At 37.3% G+C, this 24,932-nt stretch overlaps 2 protein-coding genes across 2 annotated transcripts; one reads left to right on the top strand and one right to left on the bottom strand.

Annotated features, from left to right (window-relative positions):
- Positions 1-1,412: 1,412 nt before the first annotated feature.
- On the top strand, positions 1,413-12,962 carry LOC130069837 (cytochrome P450 2B15-like). The gene is made up of 9 exons (XM_056233979.1): positions 1,413-1,613; positions 1,750-1,903; positions 3,743-3,895; positions 5,932-6,092; positions 8,263-8,436; positions 8,539-8,680; positions 9,629-9,816; positions 11,774-11,915; positions 12,519-12,962. Exons 1-9 carry the CDS (start codon positions 1,419-1,421, stop codon positions 12,707-12,709), a joined length of 1,500 nt encoding a protein of 499 aa, XP_056089954.1. The 5' UTR covers positions 1,413-1,418; the 3' UTR covers positions 12,710-12,962.
- Positions 12,963-13,731: 769 nt separating this feature from the next.
- On the bottom strand, positions 13,732-19,339 carry LOC130069839 (uncharacterized protein C1orf87). The gene is made up of 6 exons (XM_056233981.1): positions 19,241-19,339; positions 18,798-18,926; positions 18,083-18,331; positions 17,122-17,190; positions 16,890-17,028; positions 13,732-13,932 (listed from the first exon to the last, which is right to left on the bottom strand). Exons 2-6 carry the CDS (start codon positions 18,825-18,827, stop codon positions 13,772-13,774), a joined length of 648 nt encoding a protein of 215 aa, XP_056089956.1. The 5' UTR covers positions 18,828-18,926; positions 19,241-19,339; the 3' UTR covers positions 13,732-13,771.
- Between the last annotated feature and the right edge of the window lie 5,593 nt (positions 19,340-24,932).

Here is a 24,932-nt window from a genome sequence, read left to right as displayed (position 1 = left end):
AGTCTTTAAATGTTTCCCAGTTCCCGCCTCCTCCTTCACACAACAAAGAACTGTTACAATGCCAATTACATAATTAAATATAAAGATGCCATTTCAGAAATAATAAATACATAACATCAATTGCTCATAGACAGAGAGACACACAGCAGCGTGTGAGTTTCCTTAGCACATGGTTTTCTGCTTACAGAATCCCAATGACTCCCTTAAAAATCCAGACCAGAACAAAAGAGCTGTAAATATTTAGAAATATTTAGGAATTTTGTTGGGCCTTTTTCATGTGCCCCGTTTTCACCTGCAGGTTTCGGGCGTGAGAACCAAAGTTTATCAGAGATCTTGAAGAGACACCACCCACAACAGGAGAACAGAAGTGATAACTAAGTTTTGTCATGATCTATTCTACTGCTGTGATATTGAGAACATTTTACTAATCACACCCAGACAAATGAACCAACCATGACCAAACATGAAAGGTAAAAACCAATGGATGCACAAGATACATTATATGTGTTATATGGACATTTTTAGTGAGGTTTCAGTGACTTGGGCCAGTAAGAAAGGAAAGGGGGGCTCAGATGGGCGAGGAGAGGAGTGTGAGGAAGACAGTGACCTATGCTCTTTCTTTGACATCTTCTCTCCAGATAAGTAGGGGTTTTATTACATGCTGGAATTCAGTCTTTTGTGGCTGTTTTAAGATCATGTTCAACTTGCTTCAATTGCATTTTACTATGTTGTCAATAGAATTCAAATGAGTCGCACATTGTATCCGAGGAACAGCTCACACACAAATCTCACAATTCATGCAAAATTAAACAATTGGGCTTCAGTCTCATACATATTGGCAGATAATTGATCCGTGCAGTCCGTACAGCTTATAAAAGCTCAGAACGTACGATGTATACAATTAATTAGCCTGATTCTACACTGTTTCGGTGTGGCTGGTACCAGGAACATGTAAGAAGTGCCGGTGTTGTGCCGAATTTCGACCCCCTCCAAATTATTACCCCCATAGCATTGGTAGGTTTAGCATTAGTTGTGGGGGAGGGGTTATGATTAGGGATGGGGTTAGGATTAGGCAATCAAAATAATTTGGCAGGGGTCTTAATAATTACAAATTACTTAATAATTGCGCTACAGATTCAAATATGCAAGTGCCGGTACTACATACTGGTGCTTATCGTCCCACTTCTAGCATTGGTGTTATATAATAATTTCTGTTAATTATGATATTGATAAATTGGTATGCAAATAGGCCTAAACAGCTGCATTCATCATTTTTGGTGATAAACACATGGATTAACACAGCTGAAAGAGTTTACAGCATGTCAATCTCTCCCACTGTCTCCTCCCTCTTCTGCTTTGCTTTTATAAAGCTCACCAGTGGTCCGCTGCTTTTGAGTTTGTCTTTGGAATCTGTCATCATGTGGGCGACTCTCATGATGTTAGACCTGGCCTCTGTAGGCCTGACTCTGTTTATGGGCTTGATCTTTCTGGTTCTGTTCGAGATCATCAGGATTAATTCCTACAGAGATCAAACTCCTCCTGGTCCCAGACCTTTACCTTTTGTGGGATCATTACCACATTTTATAAAGGAGCCAAGGGAGTTCGTAAAATCAGTGAGTTTTTGCAGTTTTCTTGGTATGGGCTTATCATTGAACTCTGACCTATTTTGAAATTGGATGTTTAACTTACAAAACATTTGTTCAGAAACATTTCTTAGTTTTAATGCACTTGTGAATGTTCTCCGAGTAGTTGCCACAGTATGGAGAAATGTCCACTGTGTATCTTGGGAGGAAGCCGATAATAATCCTCAACACAGTCCAGGTCACGAAGGAAGCCCTGGTTCAGGAAGCTTTTTCTGGAAGACCGGCTATCCCTCTTATAGAATGGTTAACTAATGGATTTGGTGAGTATGGTATTATATAATGCTTGAAATGTGGATTTTGTACCATTTCATTCTAAACTTTAGAGTCACTCCTAAAGGTTCACCCAAATATGAAAATTGTCATTATTTACTCACCCTCAAATCATTCCAAACCTGTAAGACATTCCATCATCTTCGGACCACAAATGAAGATCTTTTGATGAAATCTGAGAGCTTTCTGTCCCTCTGTTGACAGTCTTCGCAACTACCACGTTGGCGCTTCAAAAAGTTCATAAAGAGATCATAAACCTAATCCATATGAAATGAGAGGTTTATTCCAAATTTTCTAAAGAGACTCGCTTTATATCAGATTTGACAGATTGAATTTTGACTTTTATTCACATATTCATCAACGCACTCATCAGTTCTGATAAACGGAAGCTTAAAGCATGTTCGCTTGATGTATGAGAACAATGAGTTTTCTTCTCGTATTACACAGCACGTTTGTGTTATAAGGTGAAAGAAAACCCAACAGCGAACCACAGTCAAAGTGTCTTTAATGATATTAAATGAGGAAGCCACCAGCAACAGAAATGCTCTTGCAGAAAAATGTTCAACAGAAAACAGCCGGAATTAGGGCCAGATAAAAATTAACAGAAATATCCACTCTGGAACAGTGAGGGCGGCTGATTGCAAGGATTGGGCGGCGGCTTGCCTCTGTTCAGTCGGGAAACACCCGGAGGATGGTCAACGGGAAACAGTTGCTGTCTCAGGCAGCATGGATACTGAATAAACACAGAGAACAATTTTTAGTTCAGATGACACTGAGGATTCCCGGAAGGATCAACCAGGACAGGAACAAAGCAGGCTGAAGGAGGGAAAATCTGTGTAGCTTCTTTCATCAGAGGTTAACAAACAATCTGACAAAGAGACAGGGAAAAGAGAGGGAAGAAGTCGCAAGCGTAATCAGTGAAAAGAGAGAACAGGTGCGGGGAAACTAGAGCGAAGCAGAAGGGAACAAGCAACAAGGAACAGCTGGGAGAGAGCGAGAGAGTGTATTTGCGAATCAGTAAAAGTGCGTGTACAATACTGTGTGTGACCAGGCAGAGGAAAGGGAAAGAGACAGGATCATAACAGTTTGAGCTTCTGCAAGAACCAATGAGGTTAATTCTCGTGTTATGCAGCACGTTTGAGCCTCTGCAAGAATCAATGAGGTTTGTTCTCGCACGTCAAGTGTGCTTTTCTGTTTGCTGATCAATATTTTAAAAGTGAATAAAAGCCTAAATTCAATCGGTTCGTCGTATAAAGCCTCTTCAGAAATTGCACAGCTCAATTTATATGGATTAGTTTTACGATCTCTTTATGAACACTTTGAAGCATCAAAGTGGTAGTTGTGTAGCTGTCAATGAAGGGACAGAAAGCTCTCAGATTTCATCAAAAAGATCATCATTTGTGCTCAAAGATGAATGAAAGTCTTGCGGGTTTGGAATGACATGAGGGTGAGTAATTAATGTCAGAATTACATTTTTTGGGTGAACTAACCCTTTAATATCAAAGGTCCCAGAATGGTGTTTTCACAGCGATGCTGTAGAAGAATCATTTTGGGTATCCTAAAGATCCTCAGTAAATAAGGTAATTCACCTGAGTAAGGAATAGTGTAAGGGAAAAATTCAAAAATATTTTGCCACCATAGAATCTTTTGTGCAATAAAATTGTGTAGATATTAAATATTCTTCATGGAATCATATGTATGCCAATAAAGAACCTTTATTTTTAATAGTGTAAAGTCGATCTTGAGTCACTTTGCTTCAAAAATGTGTAGACTATAAATTGAGCAATAGATCAGATTTGAGATTAGAACGTTTGTTCTCTTTTTCTCAGGTATAATAATGGTCACGTTTGGTCACTCCTGGAGGCAGCAGAGAAGGTTTGCTCTGCACACGCTCAGGAATTTTGGCCCGGGGAAGAAATCAGTAGAAGAGCTGGTGATAGAGGAAAGCCGATATCTGATTTCTGAAATTCTTAAAGCAGAAGGTATGAAATGTTCATCCTTTATTAGAACTCTCAAACTAGCTCATCTGTGTCAAACAGAACACAAATGATTCTTCCTTAATTATTGTGTATGTGACATTGACATTTTGGTTTTTAAATGTTGAAGATGCTTATTTAGAGACTTTCACGAATCTTACTGATGCCGAGCTGTCTGGACCAAGAAGGGCTACTCTCTGAGAAAACAAAGGAAATTAACATTTGAACTCACACAAAAATCGATATCGTTTAAAGGGTTAGTTCACCCAAAAATGAAAACGATGTCATTAATGACTTACCCTCGTGTCGTTCCAAGCCCGTAAGACCTCCGTTCATCTTCGGAACACAGTTTAAGATATTTTAGATTTAGTCCGAGAGCTTTCTGTCCCTCCATTGAAAATGTATGGTATACTGTCCTTGTCCAGAAAGGAAATAAAGACATCAAAGTAGTCCATGTGACATCAGTGGGTTAGTTAGAATTTTTTAAAGCACCGAAAATACATTTTGGTCCAAAAAAAAACAAACTACGACTTTATTCAGCATTGCATTCTCTTCCGGTTCTGTTGTCAATCCACGTTCAGTGACGCTGCTGACGTAATTAGATGGGAGACACGATATAGGTGGGGTTACATTTACCGTTGGTTCTATCATAAAATACATAGTATCAAAAAGACATAATAGTATCAAAAGACACTACACAAAACAGTAAATCATTCACTCAATGTTCTGGGGTGCATGTTCATTTACAGATCAGTTCGACCATAAATTAAGGGGAGACAAAGCAGGTCAATTTTGAGATTTTGGGCTATTTGTCTTCAATAACATGTCTTTCAGACTTGTGGTGAAAAAGTCCAAAATACACATTTAGGTCTTTTATTTTACTACACTTTTTCTATTTGCGTCTGTATATTTCTCCTAAATTCAACAAAAGTTGGCGTTCTAAATCAAAATGTTGCTCCGCGATTGCTGTCTGCAACCTGTCATCACATATACCGTTGGAAAGCTCCTCTAGAATCTCTCCTCTACAGTGTTGCCGGGTCCAAATATGGTCATTTCCTTTTTTTATCAGCAACCAATTGTGAAAGTACAATGGGGTATTTAACTCTAAAAGTGAAATCTCATTGGCTGATATCAATTTTGAAGCTGTTTTCTCAATGTTTTTTTTCTCACTCTGAGGCAGAAATCTCCACTTTAGCAGCACTTACACACGCCAAACTTTCCAGTTCTATTCCTATCTATATTCTTAAGGTTTTTACTGAGGGGTTTGTTCCTATATCATTCAGATTCTGATTTATACAACATTTTAAACCTAAAAACGGGGAGCAAATGGATTTATGGCTTACTTTTTTTTTTTCTGATTGAGAGATAAAAAGAGATCCAAAATCCCCTCTGTAAAAACCTTTGACTCTGTCAACGAAATGAAACAAGAATTTTGAATCTGGCTTTATCTAATGTTCAGATTTCTCTTCTGGAAATATATGTAAATTAAAATATACAAAACAAATATCTGTCTTAATGTCAGTAATCAACTGGGGTAGTTTCATGCTGATATCTATTATTTATTTATTTTGCTTTTTTTTTATTCACCTGTGTCTCCCCTTAATGCAGGAAAGTCTGTTTTAAGGGCGGTGGGTCTTTCCTTTAGCTTCTGCTTTTTCCACGTGTCCACATTTAACAGCAATAAAACCAACTTATCTGATTGTAGTTATGGTAACCAAGACCCTTCTTGTCCTTGTTGGGGGGATGGGACCATATCCCAGTGTGAGTTTTATAGATTTTTGTTTGTTAAATGTAACAAATAATTGTGTCTGATTTGTCTCAGTCGTTACAGTCGTGATACAATCGAGTTGGGTAAAAGTTTAATTGGAATTAAATTAGTTTGCCACACTAAAAAGACAATGCGCAGGAAACCTTCACCTTCTCTAATGGAAACCACCGTTAAGCCTTTCAATTTAAATTAAAGTTTCTATTTAAAATGGATTGGATAAAAAAAAAAAAAAACTGGCCTTTTTCCACTCATACTAATGCATGTTTCTTTGTAGGCAAGCCAATGAACCCCCTGCATGCATTACAGAATGCAGCTTCCAACATTATCTGTTCCATCGTGTTTGGAGATCGCTTCGATTATGATGACAAACGCTTCTCATGCCTTCTGAAAATCCTGAATGATAATTTAATGCTAGCAGGGTCACCTGCAGGACAGGTATGATCACATTCTTCATTTAAAAAAAAAAAAAAAAAAGATTTACACTGCTGAAAAAAATCATCACTGGCTTTCTCTTTATTATGTCTGCATTATCCTCATCCATGTACTCAATCTCCCTCAGAAACTATTTTATTATTATTTTTATTTTATTAATTTATTGATTATTGGCTATGGCCACTCTTTGAGTAAATAATGGTAGAATTTAAACAATAGTGCATCCATATTGTCACAATCCCCAGTCACCAGTCCAGTCACCTCCAAACTACATTTCCCAGCATCCCTTCTGGTCCCCACCTGCACTCAGTCAGCTATCATCACACCTGCCACTGATAATAACTCATGCACCATATAAGCAGTCACTCTTTAGATTACCTTTGTCTGGTCTTGTCGTTCAACACTAAACACTTACCTGACTACCCACCTGTCTCGAACTGTCCAGTTTTTTTTCAGCCTTCATCCATCTTCTGGTATCCTCTCGCCTTTTTAAGTCTTCAGGTTTTCCTCAAATTCTTCATCCCCGTCTGCAACAGATAAGAACTGTCACTTTCCTGCTAGTGATGGGACGTTCGGATCATTTTACTGACTCTCTTGTTCGAACTCATTCATCAAAATGAACTAATCTTTTTTCGAGTCATTTCGTTCATTTAAGGGGCTTCAAATGTCATACTTTTAACAGGCAAATTCCCTGAACACATCCACCAATGCAATCTTGATCATATTCTGAATTAAGAAATCATTGTAATGCAGTGAAAAATAATTTACAAGGAAAATAAATTACTTTACCTTCCGAGTCTTTCGTTCATTTTTCACGTGACAGACGCAATGAACCTTTATGAACGACTCATCACTATTTCCTGCTAGTATTACCATATTAATCTGCAAAATAGTTACTCACCTGCTCAAGTCCATTATGTCAATCAATAAACTCTGTTTGGAAGTTACCCGTGTTTGCCATCTTCTGTTCCGTGACCGCAGACCAGACCTTAACCAACATCAACCATGGACATCATATCAACCATGGACATCATATCTTTGGACCCAGAGTAGCATCTCCTCTCCATTTCACAAGATGGTCATCCAATTGAAAATTATGTTAAGGAATATCTTTCTTCTTTCCAACCTGCTTCCATGGAATGATGGAACCTTGTAAACAATCTTCTGGGGCGGATTAGAGGAGGACCTTTATCAACAGTTGCCAACGTCAGCTACTGGTCTGTTACCTGGAGTGCAATTTATAATTGAGCTTGATTGTGCACTGTTGTGAAGTGGTTCGTCCTTCACTGTGGGAGAGGTTAATGTCTTATGTGGGTGAAACCAACGCCAGCTTCCCTCCTCACGATTATGTAATGGCAGCTTTCCATACCATCACGGCAAGTGCTCCAGTTTTATTTCGGGCAAGGAAAGCTGTCTCAAACAGTGTGGACCTGATGGAAAAGCTAGCGCTCCCAATTATCATGGCCATCAAGACAGCTCTTAAGAAGATTTTCAATCTTCGGTCCTCATTTCCATATACTGTTCCAGTCTGTTCCAGTGAGAGAAATGTTCGTTCCTGCCCTGAGACTCAGTCCAGAGTCCGCTCCAGTCACAGTGAACCAGCAAGTTTAGGATTTAACTACAGCATTTAATCCTCCTCACTCAGGATGACTGTCCTTTTGATGCCCACACTGCAAACTTTTCCCTTTACCACAGGAACCTTCCTGGCATCCTGAGCTACTGGCGCCTCCATGGCTCTGGCCATGGCTTGCCAGTACCACCCTCAAGGCTTCCCTCCCTCCTTCCCTCGTTGAATGGATTCTATTAGGCTTGAGTTAAACCTTCTGGTAGGGGAGGTGTACTGTCATAATCCTCAGTGACCACAGAACTACATTTCCTAGCATCCCTTTTGGGCCACACCTGCACTGTCAGCCATCACACCTGGCACTGAAAATCATGCACCATGGAAGCAGTCACTCTTCAGATCACCTTTGTCTGGTCTCGTCGTTCAACACTAAACACTTTCCTGACTAACTTTTGCATTTTCAATTATTGTTTTATTTGATATCTAGCTATCAAATATTTACCTGATGATATGAATATTTTGTATGGCGTGAATTAAATGCACTGAAAACAAGTTTCAAATCTGAAAGATTTTTGAAACATAAGGCACCCATCTTTTTGTCTATCTTAGTTTTTCAACTTGGTGCCCTTCATCAAGCATTTCCCTGGGCCACACCAGAAGATCAAGCAGAATGCCAATGAGTTAATGGTTTTCATCCGGGAACAAGTTAAAGAACACCAAGAAACTCTGGATCCAGACAGCCCGCGAGACTTCATTGATGCCTACCTGCTGGAGATCGAGAAAGTGAGATCAGTTACTGAAAAAAGGGTTCTCATGCATAAATGTAAACCGAGATATTTTTAGTTGTAGTAAACTTTTTTTTTTTTTTTTTTTTACCTGGAGCAGCAAAAGTCCAACGAAGGCTCCACGTTTCATGAGGAGAACCTGTTTATGTCGACAGTTGATTTGTTCCAGGCTGGAACAAACACCACATCGACCACTATCAGATGGGGGCTCATCTTCTTGATTAAAAACCCAGATGTACAAGGTACTAGAGCTAAACATTAATAAAATAATATTTATTATTTGAATAAAGAGAAATATCTTTAAAATGTATACAATTTTTCCCCCACACAATTGCAAGTTTATCAAGTAATTCTGACTTTGTTTCTGGTAATAGCGAGTTTTCATCTCTCAATTCGAAGTTTTTGTTTTTTTTTTCTCTCAGAAAGTGTGAGAAACTTGCCCTTGCAAGAAAAAATTCAGAATTGTGAGATGTCAAAATGACCATTTATATTTTGGAAACAAGGTTTTTTTGTGAGACAACAAGATTCCATTGTGGTCACATTAGCAAAATTTTGCGTTCTATAAACGTTTCATTGTCAATAACAGAGTATAAAGCGCCGTAGCCTCTTCGCTGTAGGCTACACATCGGTTTTCATTTATACTTCTGCCTTGTTGTCCGCATTGACACACACAATTACACATGCAGACAGATCAAAGCGCTGCTTCTGTGGTGATTGATCCACTTATTGCAGACCAATCACAGCACTTTCGGTCCGTGTAGAATTGACGCATTGTTACATTTTTGTGGAGGTGCACGTCAGACTATACGTCAAAGGCTACACGTGCTACACTCGCCTATAACGTAGGTTAGATGCAGAACTATAAATCAGCCTTAAATGAAATTCAGAATCAGTTATTCGCAAAATTTTACAGAGCAACGCACCACCCCTTTTCTGCAGTTAATTCAGAACCATTTAGTGTACTAACTTATCAACGAAGACATCTTGGAGCGCTGCTTGCTGGAATGTTGTTTTTGGTTGGGTAAATTTTTCTATTAATATAATAACCTAATGTAAATAGATCAGCCTTTGATGCTCTATCTATTATTGGCCCACACTGCGGCCTTTGCCATTGCTAAGCATCAAAACCTAAAGCTTTGACTCAAACCTTTAAGCGCCATGAAATATAACTTCCTTTTTATCTCTTACAGAGCGATGTCACGAGGAGATTGTTCGGGTGTTGGGTTACGACCGCTTTCCCAGCATGGATGACCGTGACAAACTACCATACACCTATGCCACTGTTCACGAGATTCAGCGCAATGCCAACCTTGTACCAATGGGGATGACTCATGAAACGATTCATCCCACAAAACTACGAGGATATGACATTCCTCAGGTAATTAATGGAATGTATGAATGAAGTAATTACGCACTGAAAATATAGACTTCCTCCCTGGCTTTTCCTTGGCAATATGTTTAAATCTAAGCAGCTGAATTATTCGTTGACAAGGGCTTTAAGGATTTTCACAGCCTCTTCATACAGTTAACCTCGCAATAAAGATGCTACCAGAGTCACAAATAACCAATTATGAAGAGCTTAGCCAAAGATATAATATTTTTATATTCTCAATTCCTTCACAAATCGCTTAAACATGTTTAAACAACTTAAACATGAGCGAAATCTTCATGGGGATCGAACTTTTTTTTTGCCCTTTCCTTCTGCGTCAGACCTACGCCTTACCCTCTTCGCTGTAGGCTACACACACACATACATATTATATATATTATTTTGTTTGTTTTTGCCCCTATTTTTCATGAGCTGAACTCAGATCTAAGACTTTTTCCATGTACACAAAAGGTCTCTTTCTCTCAAATATTGTTAACAAATCTGTCTAAATCTGTTAGTGAGCACTTCTCTTTTGCCAAGATAATCCATCCACCTCACAGGTGTGGCATATCAAGATGCTGATTAGACAGCGTGATTATTGCACAGGTGTGCCTTAGGCTGGCCACAATACAAGGCCATTGTGGCCTGTGGAATGTTGGTCCACTCCTCTTCAATGGCTGTGTGAAGTAGCTGGATATTGGCAGGACATGGCCAGGATCCAGAACATCGCCATGTTCTGCCATTTGCCCTGTACAGTGAAAAACAACGACGAAAAGCAGTCAGGTCGAGACCCCGATGATGACAGGCATGCAGATAAGCTTCCCTGAGATGGTTTCTGACAGATTGTGCAGAAATGGACCGGGTGGACCGGGTGGTTGGTCTCAGACGATCTTGGAGGTGAAGATGCTGGATGTGGAGGTCCTGGGCTGGTGTGGTTACACATGGTCTGCGGTTGTGAGGCCGGTTGGATGAACTGCCAAATTCTCTGAAACGCATTCATTCATTTCTCTACCATAAGCCATCTCCGTTCAATTCATAGGCAACAGCTCTGGTGGACATTCCTGCAGTCAGCATGCCAATTGCATGCTCCCTGAAAACTTGTGACATCTATAACATTGTTCTGTGTGATAAAACTGCACATTTTAGAGTGGTATTTTATTGTGGCCAGCCTAAGGCACACCTGTGCAATAATCATGCTGTCTAATTTATATATATATATATATATATATATATATATACATATAAAATAATTTCTGGATTGAATATTGAAAATAATGTATCTGAAGTTAAAGGTGCTGTAACTTTTTCTTTTTTTTTACTCTACTAAAGCATACTAAATAACATATGTTTGCATTACTCAGGAAACATGCTAAGTTCACATACTCGTTTCTCTGAAAAACACTTGTACAGCCATTTATTTTAAAATAAAATTGACTTTAAATATATTTTTAAGGACAATTAAGATGTTTTTCATGCATTTGCATTATGGCATTATTTTAGTGACTTTAGTGAATTAAGCATATTGGTATTTTTCAGTTTCAGCACATTCCCCTCAAAAGTTCTGTGCACGGCCCTGCTGGTGATTGGTTTGTAATGATCATAAGCTAATCATATGACTGTTAGTTCTACTGTGTTAAGCACTTTTCAGTAAGTCTAGATTATTTGATCATGTGATGTGTACATGATCTTTGACCTGGGCTTCCTTCGTCTGCACTTTCCTGCAAATTTCATGTTAAAATACCCTTTTGACCAATACTGAGGCCATTACATAACACATTTACATCACATGTCCAATCAATTAAATTTATCTTATATAAATATGTATGTAATATTATCATGTTAGAGCAATAAGCCAGTGTAAATTATGACTGATTACATTATGAAACATGGTACAATATAGGAGGTTAAAAATGCCCCTGGGTTTTGTGAAAAGGTTATATAACTCTGATGAACTTTCCTCATACAGGGAACTATGATCCTAACAAACTTAGCAGCAATTTTCAGCAATAAGGAGCACTGGAAGCATCCCGACTCCTTCAACCCAGAGAATTTCCTGGATGAGAACGGACATTTCAGCAAGCCGGAGTGTTTCATCCCGTTCTCACTGGGTGAGTCAGGCATTTCTGATATTAATAAACACAAAGGTTACTGGACTAATATTACACACAAATAAATATTTAGGCCTAAATATAAGATTTATGTATTTTGCATATAAAATGTACATCCATTTTGGATTACACAGTTTTAGCATATGCAAAATAATATGTGATGCATATATGTCAGTCATGCAGTACATAAAAGAAACGGGTAAGGTTTCTCTAGTACTTATAAAATGAATGCTTTAAATGCACAATAATCATCATCAATTAATCCAATTTGTTTGAGTCTCACACAACTGAAAATTGCTTGTTCCACAGAGTAATATGCATGTTCATATTTTATAACTAAATGTAATTTATTTTCTCAATGATTTATGCTGTTTTAAAATTATTTAAACTGAATCAATTACATGCAATTAGTAATAAATGATGTCATGTATTTCTGAGTGTGGAAATCTTTAATTTATGTATGACTGACAAATATGCATCACAATAATTTTACTAGTTTGTTTAGTTAAAACTCTGTAATCTAAATGGATGGAAGTTTTATTTGCAACGCAAATACATAAATCTTGAAATTTAGGCCTAAATATTTATGTGCTGGTTTATCAGGTCCGAGGGTCTGTCTTGGTGAGACGCTGGCGAGGACGGAGCTCTTCCTGTACATCACGTCTCTCCTACAGCGGATTCATTTCTCCTGGCCACCAGATCCACAGCCTCTGGACATAGATGGGATCTTGGGTTTTTTCCGCCTTCCTCAGACCTTCAACATCATCTGCTGCAGCAGAGATACTAAAGAGTGACCATCAGTAACCCGAAATGTATCAGATTGACATCATACAAGAAGTATTGCATAAACAAGAATGGTCCATTTTAGTTTCATGGTGGCAAAAAGTTTTAAACATTTAAGCACAGTTTTTTACATTATTTTATTATTGATGCATGCATTTTATTTTATAATAAAATGTATCCACATGTAGTTTTATCTGATTTGTATAGTGAAATGCTTTTACTACAAATAAAACAAGAGAATGAAGCATTACTTTCAAGTCTAAAGTGAGTACAGTAATGTTCACTGTTACTGGGGGAAAATGAAAAGATAATGTGTAAATGTACTGTCAAACTCTGCACCAGAGTGCAGCTTCCAGTTGTGGGTTTATGGGTGGAGAGAAATCTCACATGTGCATTTGTCCATGTGTTTAAAGTAGTCGAACTGGTTGAGTTACCTGATCATGTGACATGCGTCTCCAAACAACATGGTCATTCTCCACAGTCTGAACAGATGTTAAATCATGTTATATCTGCAATATTACATCATGGTTTGATTTGTCTTATATAATCAGCAGGCCCTGTGGTACCTAATAACAAACTTGAGTTTAAGTCTAAGGTGCACAAACTTAATCATGGATGTGCAATGTTTAATTCTAAATTATTAACCAAGACATATTTGCATTGCTACTAATCAATGTTCCAAATCAGAGCTCCAATGTTGGACTGATTTTACACGTGCTTTACGACGCAGTCACGCAGATTATTCCTACAGCGTCAAACCACGTAACATCTCGTTCCCTCTTCAGGGATCGGCGTTAATGTCACGAAAACAAGAAATTATACTTTGCTTAGAAAAAAAAATATCTGTCCATCCGTCGCAACATTTGTTGCATGACAATTAAGCATTTAGTAATAAAATAGGATTCATTTTCTTTTTTTTTTTTTTTTGATTTTTGGGTGAAACATGACGTCTGTTTATTCAGCTTTCATTTAAAAGCCCTTTTTACAGGGTCACTATTAATATTTTCCAGAGTGGTTAAGGATGACTGTAATGCTGTAGTATGTGCATAGATTTAAGAAAAGGGTCAAGAGGTTTATAGTTCCTTCAGCTGCTGCAGAGCTGAGGCGAGGTGAACTTTGCTCTCTCGCTGAGTGTTACGTGTGATTTCATTGATCTTCAGTGGACTCAGATTCAGATCAAAGATGAGGCTGTAGTTCAGTATCAGACGTTTGGCTTGACCTCTGTCCACATAACCTGAAAAACAGTGTTGAAAACATCATCTCTACTTAGAAAATACTATTGTTTCTTAGTCCATCACACTTTTAAAAGGCTTTAAAGGCACACTATGCAAGAATTGTACCTTAATATAACAGCTTCAAAGTCATTACGGTGGTAAACAAATTCATAGTAGGGCGAATCATCCTGGTAGTAAAGCTTGGGGGGGACGCTGCTGGAAAAATCAGCAATGCAAGTTTGAGAAGAGCGCCCCCGACAAATCTCGACATGCTTTACGGCAATGACGTCACACACATCAACAACAACATATGAAGCACGAAGACACTTGCGCGCATTTCAGACGTGATACTCGACGACGGAAAAAGCATAGAAAACGCGGTCGGAAGAGACTAGGAAAAGGAAAAAAAGAGAATCTGTGCCGCGTGAGGAACCGGACAAGAGTCCCACTCGTCAAGCTTTTCACTTGTTGGCGTGAGCTAAAAAGCAGGACTGGATGCAACAGTGATGCTGACCTGGCGATCTTGTTGATGCACTAGTGAGTAAATCTTTCTAAGTTTGTGTGCATTTTATTTAGTGATTTCACCGGAATGAATAGAGAGTCTCCGCAACTGCGATAGATTGAAGAGCGCGTCCGAGTGAAGACTGCGCGCACGCCGCCACAAGAGACACTATGTATCCATGACACTGATAGCAGCGGACACGAGCGCTCAGGTTGAGTTCAAAAACACATCTCTTATTTAAAGGCACACTATGCAAGATTTGTACCTTAATATAACAGCTTCGAAGGGGTCTCAGGCCGTGAGTGCAGAGCATATACAGTAAAAGAAATGGACACAGCGACCCCATAGACTTCAACGGAGAAAAGTGAAGTCAATTAGAAGCACTCACTCTTTGATGGCTGAGCGACTGCGCAGGCTCACACTGAGCTTGACGACATAGATGTGGTGTGAGCAACCTGTCTGACCTTCTAGTGGCTGTGCCAAGAGGAATCTGAATCATTCCCTTCCGAATCTTGCAGAGACGGAGAGCGTGAGTAGGAGCTGTCCATGAGCAGGAGCAACTTTATGACTCTCTATGGGCTTCTCCCTTGACTTTATTCCTCCACGTCCCCCAGATTTAGATGAGCTTCTCCTCCTGTCTATACGGTAATTTCTGTGTTATGACTCAATCGTTAGCTTATTTTTACAAAAACTGCTTCTACGGGGCCATAACATAAGATACAAGGTAATGGAGCCTTTTATACATTGTCGTGTTTCTTTATAAATAAACAATGGACAAATGGAGTATTTAAACGCCTCTGATGTAAAGTTATTCGCTGTCAAAGTGACACCAAAATGAATGGGAGTCAATGGAGTGCTAACAGCAGGTGAAGGCTTGTTAGCCAATGGCGGCGTCCGGGGAGACTTCGGTTTCCGGCTGGTGGATTACCCCCTTGGTGCAGAGATGCTCTGTGTGAGTGGTATTTACGACAGTAACGTTAAATACAAGTACTCCACAGCGACTCTAGGGGTCGCTGTTTGAAAAAAAAGCTTTAAAGCTACACTGTGTAAGATTTTCCCCCATCTAGCAGTGAAATAGTATATGACTACCAACTGAATATTACTCCCATTCTAAGGGCGTTTTAACTTCTTCGGTGGCCATATTATTCCAAGATTAACATGGCTTCCAGTTCGACTTCGAGTGTTCCTTCAAGTGATGAGGTTACTTTAGAAAACTATTACAAATTGCATTTAGTTATTTAGTCAGTTAACTTGTAGGTTATGACCTCTACGTAAAATGAATAATAATTGTAACGTTTTCCTTATTTTGGTACCCTTTTATTGCTAACATCAGCTATCAGGTTCCCAATTGAATGCAAACTAATGTTAGTAAGTATCAGTGCTATCTTTATTCTGTATATTGTACGAGATTAATAGTGTAAGGCAATGTTTACAGTATAGGCTTTTTTTCAGCCTTTTTTTTTATAGCAGGTATGTCCCTCTTTGGCTAATGTAATTTCAAGATGGATGCACAACATGGCTTCGGCCATTGGAGCGACTCGGTCGTATGTATTCTGAATGGCAGATTCTACGCTTACGAGAATACTTGATTAGTTGGTGGAAGTAATTACACATGAACGAGCACATATAATTTTGAAAGCACAAAGTGTTTTTTGCTAAGAATCAACTTAAAAAATGACACAGTGTAGCTTTAAAGAGGCGATATCATATCCTTTCACAAAGCCTTGATTTTGTTGTGATTGGTCGAGTGCTTTGAGCATGTTTGGGAAATGTCCCGCCCCTTACCATACCCACGAGTTTCAACAACACATTCTCATCCCAAGGCGTCATCTAACTGACACTTTTGACCATGCGTCAACATGCCGACGCACATGGTACCCTTTAAGGGTCAATATGAGACGCTCATCCTCGGGCGTCATCTAACTGACGCTTTTGACCATGTGTCTAAATCCGACGCACATGGCACCCTTTAGCGTCAGTTAGATGACGCTTCCGTTATGGGTAGGTTTAGGTCTGGGGTAGGGTTAGGGTTAGACCACTAGGAGGCGCATCTCATATTGACGCTTAAGGGGTACCATGTGCGTCGGCATGTTGACGCATGGTCAAAAGCGTCAGTTAGATGAAGCCTTGGGATGAGAACGGGCTGGTTTCAACACACTACTAACTAACTCAACCAGGCCCCGCCCCTTTGTTCTGCGTATGAATTATATAAATGAGGAATATTGTGACTCGTTCGTTCCTGGAAGAAACTCAAGACTAAAATGGAGGCGTTTCAGGGAGTTCAGAAACACTGACACTGATATAGAGAATAACTCCCTTTTGAGGCACTTTGTAACTTTACAGAGCTTTTTCATGCTCAAACAGCAACATTACACACTAAAGAAAGATGAACATGTAAACAAAACAAAAACATAATAGGTTTAAAATGAGCATCCTGGGACCAGATAGACTGTATTTCTATGATAGGCTTTATACCTGTGTTTTTGGTGTCACTCATTTTTAAGGCCATCTCCATCTTCTGGAACCTCTGAAGCCACGTTTCTCTTCGGTCTGCAGTCACACTGATCACTGATTCCAGGTCAGTACTGGCCACTGACGCATCCCAGATCTCGACCTAAAGGGGATCATGGTCAAAATATCTTTTTTATTTCAGAAAACCGCCGACAAGATAATTCTCTGGGTACTTTTATCAGGCTCATTTACAGACCTCAACACTTTGCTCTGTCTCATCTTGCACAGCTCTCTGCATGAACTGCAGCAATTCTTTATATTGCACCTGTAGAGTGTGATGGTGAGTACAATGCGCTGAACATCATACAACATTTTTATCATCACTTTCACATGAAAACAGACAAAATTCAGTGCAACTAATTCCTGTAGAATACCATATATGCTTAAAAACACTTTAACTATAGCTTAATTGTATAAATTATCGTATAATTAATATTTTAAAAGTCCAATTAATTTATAATTAATTTTGAAAGTGTATGAAAGCAGGCATGTCACAGAAAAGATAAACTTTGAGGCTGATAGCAACATTTTTTAATTTTTAGAAAAGAGTAAAAGTAGCAAAATAAGATTTTTTTTTCTTTGTCAGAAGACACATATAAAATGGCCCGTCTTTGTATTAAAATGTGATTATTTGTCCTCATGCAAAATATAATTTCTTTTTTTTTTTTGGTTTTTGGGTGAAACATGACTTGTATATGTTTATACGAGATTCACTTAGTTTTCCATATTGGAAATTTTTTATTTAAAAGCCCTATTTAAAGGGTCAAAATGGAAAACTGGGTAATAATCATAAAACATATACAGTATATGTCATGTTTCAACCCAAAATGCAAAAAAAAAAAAAAAAATATATATATATATATATATATATATATATATAATAGGCCTATATAACCCATATTTTAATACAAGTATGTTTTATTGTCATAAAATTGATGTCAAGGATGAATTAATAAATAAATAATAAACAAACAAACAGGTTATTTATGAAAATAAGCAATGGTGTATAAGAGTGACTTGTATATGAAATCAGAATTAAAATAAATGAATACAACATGAATCGATGGGTTTCATTTTGTTAAATGCAAATGCCCCTGAAACTGTACAATGACTAGTTGAATAATAATATTTGCTGTAACTGATGATAAGTGATGTACCTGCTCCGGGTCGCTGGTGTTCCTGAAGGATCTGAACATGCAGGCCAGTGTGCTGAGCTTCAGAGGGATCTTCAGTCTGAGGAAGAGGTATGTAAGGACCGACTGATGGAGGATTCCTGATTGGGACGGGTCGAGTGATGTCACTTCCTCCTCAATGCTCTGGAATGTTTGTGGTTCCCAGTCCTGCAGTTCCTCCGAGACAGAGGAGAGGAGGCAGCGCTCCGGACCTGATTTAACTGGCTCCTCTGTCTGGACATGATGAAAAAGGTCAATCATTTTGGGTTTTTAATTTAGAATAGACTATTCTAATCATCATCCTTCAGCAAGGATGCTTTAAATTTATCAAAAGTGAAAAAGACTTTTATAATGTAGCAAAAGATTTCATTTTCAAATATATGCTGTTCTTTTAAACTTTCTATGCATCAAAGAATCCTGAAGTATCACGGTTTCCAAATGCGTAAATTTTGAAGGGTCATGTGACACTGAAGACTGGAGTAATGATGCTGAAAATTCAGCTTTGATCACAGGAATAAATTACATTTTACAATATATTCACATAGAAAACAGCTTTTTTAAATTGTAATAATATTTAACAATATTACTGTTTTTACTGTTTTTTTGATCAAATAAATGCAGCTGTGATGAGCAGAAGATCCTTCTTTTAAAACATAAAAAAAAATGTACCATTAAAGACAGCATGCACATGATATCTCACCTCAGCCCCTGTAATATGAGGAGTTTGCATGAGTTGTTTTGAATAAGCCAGGTTGGTTGTGGACTTCAGATGTATGTAGGAGCGCGAGTGATCTCCACATGGTGCCGTCACACACCGTCTGTCTGGAACCTGGATCATTACCATACCATTAGTATCCAGACATCTTCAGGAGGAGCTTCAGAAAGCGTTTATTCTAGAGGACTTTTCTTCTAATGAACATTGGGAAGTGGATGTCAGCGCTATTATTTTGATTGGTAAGTATTTTCAGTCCAATGCACAGTGCAATCATACATCAGCCTGAACTGATCTCAAGTCATGTAAAAAACTGGCCAGTTGCAACCACACAGAAATGCAAGTCGCTGTTAAAAAATATTTTTTGTTTATGAGTAGATATTATATTTATATTTCATTGTATTAATGCTTTAGCTGATTTTTCTCAGTACCTGTCTGAGGGCATCTAACAGGCTCTCTGTCTGCTCGAATGGTCCCAGAGGCTCCAGGCCATGAGATGGTGATCTTCTGCTTAAATCTCCATCCGTGACTCTGTTAGGTGGACTGTCTCTGTCCTCAGAGCTGTCCGTTTCCTCAAGATGAGCTGTAGGACTATATAACAGTTTGAGCTTTTATCTATTAATTGTCAGAGATTATTACTTAATAATAATAATAAACGTATTATTATTATTATTATAAAATAATAAAACAAAAAATATAAACTTATAAAAAAGGTGCAATTTCTCTAACAATTTTAAAAAAATAATTGAATAATATAGTTTATTATTATTATTAATACTAATAGTAATAATAATTAATTGAATAATAATAATAAATTATACATTTTAATTAAACCATGTTTATTACTATTATTATTATTAATTCAGAAATATAGTAATATATGTAATTATGTATGGTTTCTGATGTTTTGCAATTTCTCTAACATTTTTTTTAATAATTAAATGTTGCTATTATTATTATAATATTATTATTCGGATCAATACTAATAGTAATAATTGTTATATAGTAATATAATAAATTAATATTAATAATAAATGATATATATATATATATATATATATATATATACAATGTATTGTTATATTTCTATACAATAATAATAGATTATACATTACTATAATAATATTACACAATAATTATTATACACTAATAATATACATCATGTAAAAATGTATTTCATGTATACATGTATATCATTTTATACTTTTTAATTATGTGGGGAAATTCTTTAAAGAATAAAGAACAAATTTACCTTTTGGTCCCTTCAATAAAATACCTAATTTGTTTCCCACCAACAATCTTCACCACCAGCTGTGGCATGCTGGTCTTCCCTGTGGTTTTCCATCCATCCATGATGTGGGAAGCTCTTACAGAGAAGATAATGAGACACAGCACACTTAAAAAGTCTCAATTTCACTGCATTACATGACAAGATATCAAACCAAGTCACTTTCCTGAGGCAGTGTGTCAGTTGCATTAAAGATCATGTATCTATCCTCCAATGTCGTGAGTCTTGTTTGTGTTTGAATGCTTAAAGGAAAACATTTACTCACCCACTATCCCTGAATCTCTGCTTTTGGTGTGTTTTAGGTCTATAAAACAGACCAGCGCCTTCGTCTTGAGCTGTATGTGTCTAAGATACAAGCCCAGGTGCGGTTAGGAGCAGCAATATCCACAAATAAGAGCACAGCCTGTTCTCTCCAGGGGTCTCCGACTCCAGAGGTAATCTCAGTGTCATGGCTACCCGATCGCCACAGACGCTTCCAGCACACACACACACACACACACAGATAAGAGTGATGTATTACAGCCAGCCTCAGAAGGAGAGGCATTCTGCCCGACTACACAATGATAAAGTCAATGGGGTTAAATGCATAAAAATGGTCTTTTGGCTATCTAAACGACAATTGTAAATTGCTACTTTAAATTTACTTTATTTTAATATTTTCCTATTTAATCTTTTTTTTTTTTTTTTTTTTTTTTTGTCCTCCACCATTTGTGCAGTGAAGAGTTAATAAACACATTTTTAAATGTTATTACTTCATTTATTTTGTCCTGCACCATTTGTGCTGTACACAATAAAACAATTAAACGTTTTTTTGTATATATTATTTATTTTGCTTTAGCTGTACATTTCATTTAATTTAATTTATTTCTGTTTAGTTTTTGTGTTTGCTTGTTTGCCGTGCACCATTTGTGCTGTGGAGGATAATATAATAAATAATAACAAAGTAACAATAAAAATATTTTTATAATATTCATATTTTCCATAAGCTGTATATTTCAATATAATAAATGTTTACTTCTTATAATGCAAGTTTATTGCAATTAAATAGTCTGCCAATATGCAAACAATTTGAAATGAGAAATTAAACATGTTAAATAAATTCAACACACGCACGCACACACACATACAATATATATATATATATATATATATATATATATATATATATATATATATATATATATATATATATATTTCCCTGAGCCCTGTCCCAGAGCCTGAGTCAGAGACACACACACACACACACACACACATACATACACATTAATATATATATATATAAATTTCACATATCTATAGGCATTTCTGATTCAGTTGTTTGGATGCCAAGGCCAGTGATGTGAACCACCACCTCAAGGAGGCGAACGATCACAGGAAGTAAACGAGTGAGCACTGAGTCTGACAGTACCATTCAGGGCGAGATGATATTAGTTATTAACAGCACATAGCTCATACTTTAGATTGTTATTATTTTTCAGTTCCATAGTACATGCAGTCTTCCAGCCACAGTTCCCATCACGCTGATCCTATCAGATCCATTCTATCGGGATGTTATTGTTTTATCTATCAGGATAAATTACTAGTCTTGTGTGCTGTAGTTTATTTGATGGCGGTAAAGCTATACTTCTAGAATCTGTGTTTTAATTGGAGCTCTATCGTTGATAAGCCAGAGAGATACAGACAGGAACTGGGTTAATTACCCATGGAAGACCTCAAACCGGTTAATCTTGGACTGAAACTTGAGCACAGAATGTGGTTCTGATTGAACGTTCAAACGAAAGGCCGGCACGTGGTGGATGAAGAACACAAGTCTAATAAGCGCTGCGGTTCCCTAATTTGTTTGATTTGTGTAAATTAAGGCGTGAAAGTGGCTCGTAATGGTTGTGGAAATAGCTGATTTTGGGGAGCATCAGTAGTCGCGGCACATCCCAGTGTTTCTGCCTCTCTAAACAGCTTAACACGGTTGAAGTGTGAAAGTCAGACGGCTAATTCTGATCTTAATGATCAAAATGAAATCCAGCCGGCGGAGACTCGGACTCCCTCCACGAGGAAGATTGCGCAGCCCTGAAACCTCAAAGGAGCATTAAATCACAGCGCTAACACGCACAGATCACTCCAACTTCAGAGGCAGGCAAAGATGGCGAGAACGCCAACAGAAAGATGAAAGAGAGAAAGTTTGTGGGGGTGTGGTCGGAGATCTGAGATGCCAGCTGAAAGGCTGAAGGTTCACGAGCTCCACTGAGGCTCTGATCCAGATCTTTCATCTACGGTTAAGATCCTAAACGAATGTGTAAAGATTCCAATTGGAATTCTGTCATAATTTAGAATCGAGATGGGATCAAATAATAAATCCTCTTAGAATTAATCAAATCCAACTGGATAAACTGAAATTACTACAAGAAAAATATCTTGCTTGCTGTATTGGAATAATGTTCTTATGTTGGAATGCTCTAAATGAACAGTACTTCATCAGACCGCAACATAGTGTCGGCCCAGATCCGGGCCACATCTGGTACATGTGGATTCAACACTTTGTGGGCCGGATCTGGGGCGACACTATTTTATTTTTATTTATTTAAACAGTTTAATTTAGCAGGGACAATGCACATTGATAAGCATAAATGCAAATGCGCCAGAATTAGCCAAGAGACTATTTTTCATCTAGTACCTGGACAGTTGTTGCTGTGTTGCTATGTTGTAGTGATGGGGACGAGACCGCCTATGCCGAGTCCGAGTCAAGACCGAGTCTTTGAAGGGCCGTGTCCGAGACGAGTCCGAGAAAGCAGAAATCGGTCTCGAGACCGGTCTCGGCTCGAGTACTACATCACTACTATGTTGCTGTCTGGGTCTGAATTGGTTCCTAATTATTGTGAAACAAAAAATCCAAAAGGATTCCAATTAGAATTTCGGACTATATGATGGAAGTGAAAGAGATGTCCCACTATCGCTCATTGTGTAAAACACCCTACCATTGTTGCGTGAGATTTACACAGGCATTCAGAAAATACATATTAAGTACTTTTTTAAAGGGATACTCCACCCAAAAATGAAAATTCTGTCATTATTTACTCACCCTCAAGTTGTTGCAAACCTGTATGAGTTTCTTTCTTCTGCTGAACACAAAGGAAGATATTTTGAAGAACGATTGGAACCAAACGGTTGTTTGGCACCATTGACTTAGAAAAAAAATACCATGGAAGTCAATGGTGCCAAAGTTCCAATCGTTCTTCAAAATATCTTTCTTTGTGTTCAGCAGAAGAAAGAAACTCATACAGGTTTGCAACAACTTGAGGGTGAGTAAATGATGACAGAATTTTCATTTTTGGGTGGAGTATCCCTTTAAGCAGATACTAATTCTCTAAATTGCATGCTGAAGTTGCAAAAAAAAAAAAAAATGTCTTAACTTTGAAATTCCTAATAGACACAACTCATGTTATTGTATCTAATATTTTCTTTGTAATTGTATGGTATTATTTAGATAAAAGGAAAGGAAACCTCTTGTGCAATCTCTGTCACTCTCTTCATCTGTGAAAATGTGTTTGGAGATCTAGAAGATCCCTATTTTATCCCAATAATAATGCATTTGTAAAAATATACTATTTCATATAATTTATTTATTGTATAAAATCTCATTTTATTTTATTTTATTGCAACAAAGTTTATACAACCAACCTGCAACATAGAAAACTATACTAATAAATAAATAATAAAAAAATAAATATATTATTTAATAAAAAAACTATTTTTATTTTATAGTCATGCGACAGGGTTCATAAAACCAACCTCCAACATAGAAAACTATAGTATTAAACATGTGACTTTTCATGCAAATTCTATAATCCAAGATTGCCACCACCATATGACGTCATAATATGCAAATTAGATGGGAAAATGTAATCCCTACATAAACTTTGGGTCATCCTTAATATTTCTCTAATTTACAGAAAGTCTCTATCTTTTATCACTTTTAAGATATAGCCTTTTGAAATTAAGATGTCAAAATCGAACGTTTTAGGAAAAAAACCCTGGCGCCTAAAGGGTTAAATAAATAATAATACACATATTATTTCATATAAAATCTATTATATTTTATTGTATTGTCATGCAACAGGGTTTATAAAACCAACCTGCAACACAGCAAACTATATTAATAAATAAATAATAATACAATAAATATATTATATCATATAAAATCTATTTTTAATTTTATTTTATTATTATTGTCATGCAACAGGGTTTATAAAACCAACCTGCAACATATACAAAGCTATTAATAAATAAATATTATAAATATATTATTTCATAAAAAATTATTTTATTTTATCCTATATCGTCCTGCAACAGGGTTTATAAAACTAACTAAAAATAAAACTGTTATCAAATGGAATTTGAGACTTGACATGGTCTGGTGAAAAAAGACTAAAACTCGACGTAGTCTTGGCCTTGAAATGACTTGATTTGAACATTAACTTAGACCTGTGAACATGCCATGCAGATCTTGAATTAGTTGCTGTTTTTGTAAGTCGCTTTGGAAAAGAGCATCTGCTAAATGTTACCCCAAAAGGACTTTCTTTGTGTTACTGTAAGCCACTGTAGATAAAAGTGTCAAATAAATGACAAATTAATGATAAGGATGAGTGTTTGAACATGTGCATCTGAGTGTAAGATGAGGTTGATGGAGGTCATGACAGAAGTAGCGTGAGAACAGTGTGTAAGAGAGTGTTGGATAAGAGGAAGGTGCTGGAGTCTGACAAGGTGATGAATCACCACTTTCATCCTTTTTATTTCATCCGACAACATCCTATTACCTTTCAAACCCTCATACTATGCCCTTT

The sequence above is a fragment of the Rhinichthys klamathensis genome, unplaced genomic scaffold (genome assembly GCF_029890125.1).
Source record: "Rhinichthys klamathensis goyatoka isolate OS25496 unplaced genomic scaffold, OSU_Roscu_1.1 h1tg000386l_1, whole genome shotgun sequence".
NCBI lineage: Eukaryota > Metazoa > Chordata > Actinopteri > Cypriniformes > Leuciscidae > Rhinichthys > Rhinichthys klamathensis.
The sequence above is the reverse complement of the archived record's forward strand: the minus strand, read 5'-3'. Positions and strand labels throughout refer to the sequence as shown.

What these genes read in the sequence shown, in the direction of transcription:
- LOC130069839 (XM_056233981.1), bottom strand. Translation starts at nt 18,827, where the DNA reads ATGCAAACTCCTCATATTACAGGGGCTGAG. An exon ending in CTCATATTACAGGGGCTGAG is followed by an intron (nt 18,332 to 18,797) that starts GTGAGATATCAT and finishes CATCATGTCCAG; the next exon opens with ACAGAGGAGCCAGTTAAATC. An exon ending in ACACCAGCGACCCGGAGCAG is followed by an intron (nt 17,191 to 18,082) that starts GTACATCACTTA and finishes CACACTCTACAG; the next exon opens with GTGCAATATAAAGAATTGCT.
- LOC130069837 (XM_056233979.1), top strand. Translation starts at nt 1,419, where the DNA reads ATGTGGGCGACTCTCATGATGTTAGACCTGGCCTCTGTAGGCCTGACT. An exon ending in ATGGTTAACTAATGGATTTG is followed by an intron (nt 1,904 to 3,742) that starts GTGAGTATGGTA and finishes TCTTTTTCTCAG; the next exon opens with GTATAATAATGGTCACGTTT. An exon ending in TAAAAACCCAGATGTACAAG is followed by an intron (nt 8,681 to 9,628) that starts GTACTAGAGCTA and finishes TATCTCTTACAG; the next exon opens with AGCGATGTCACGAGGAGATT.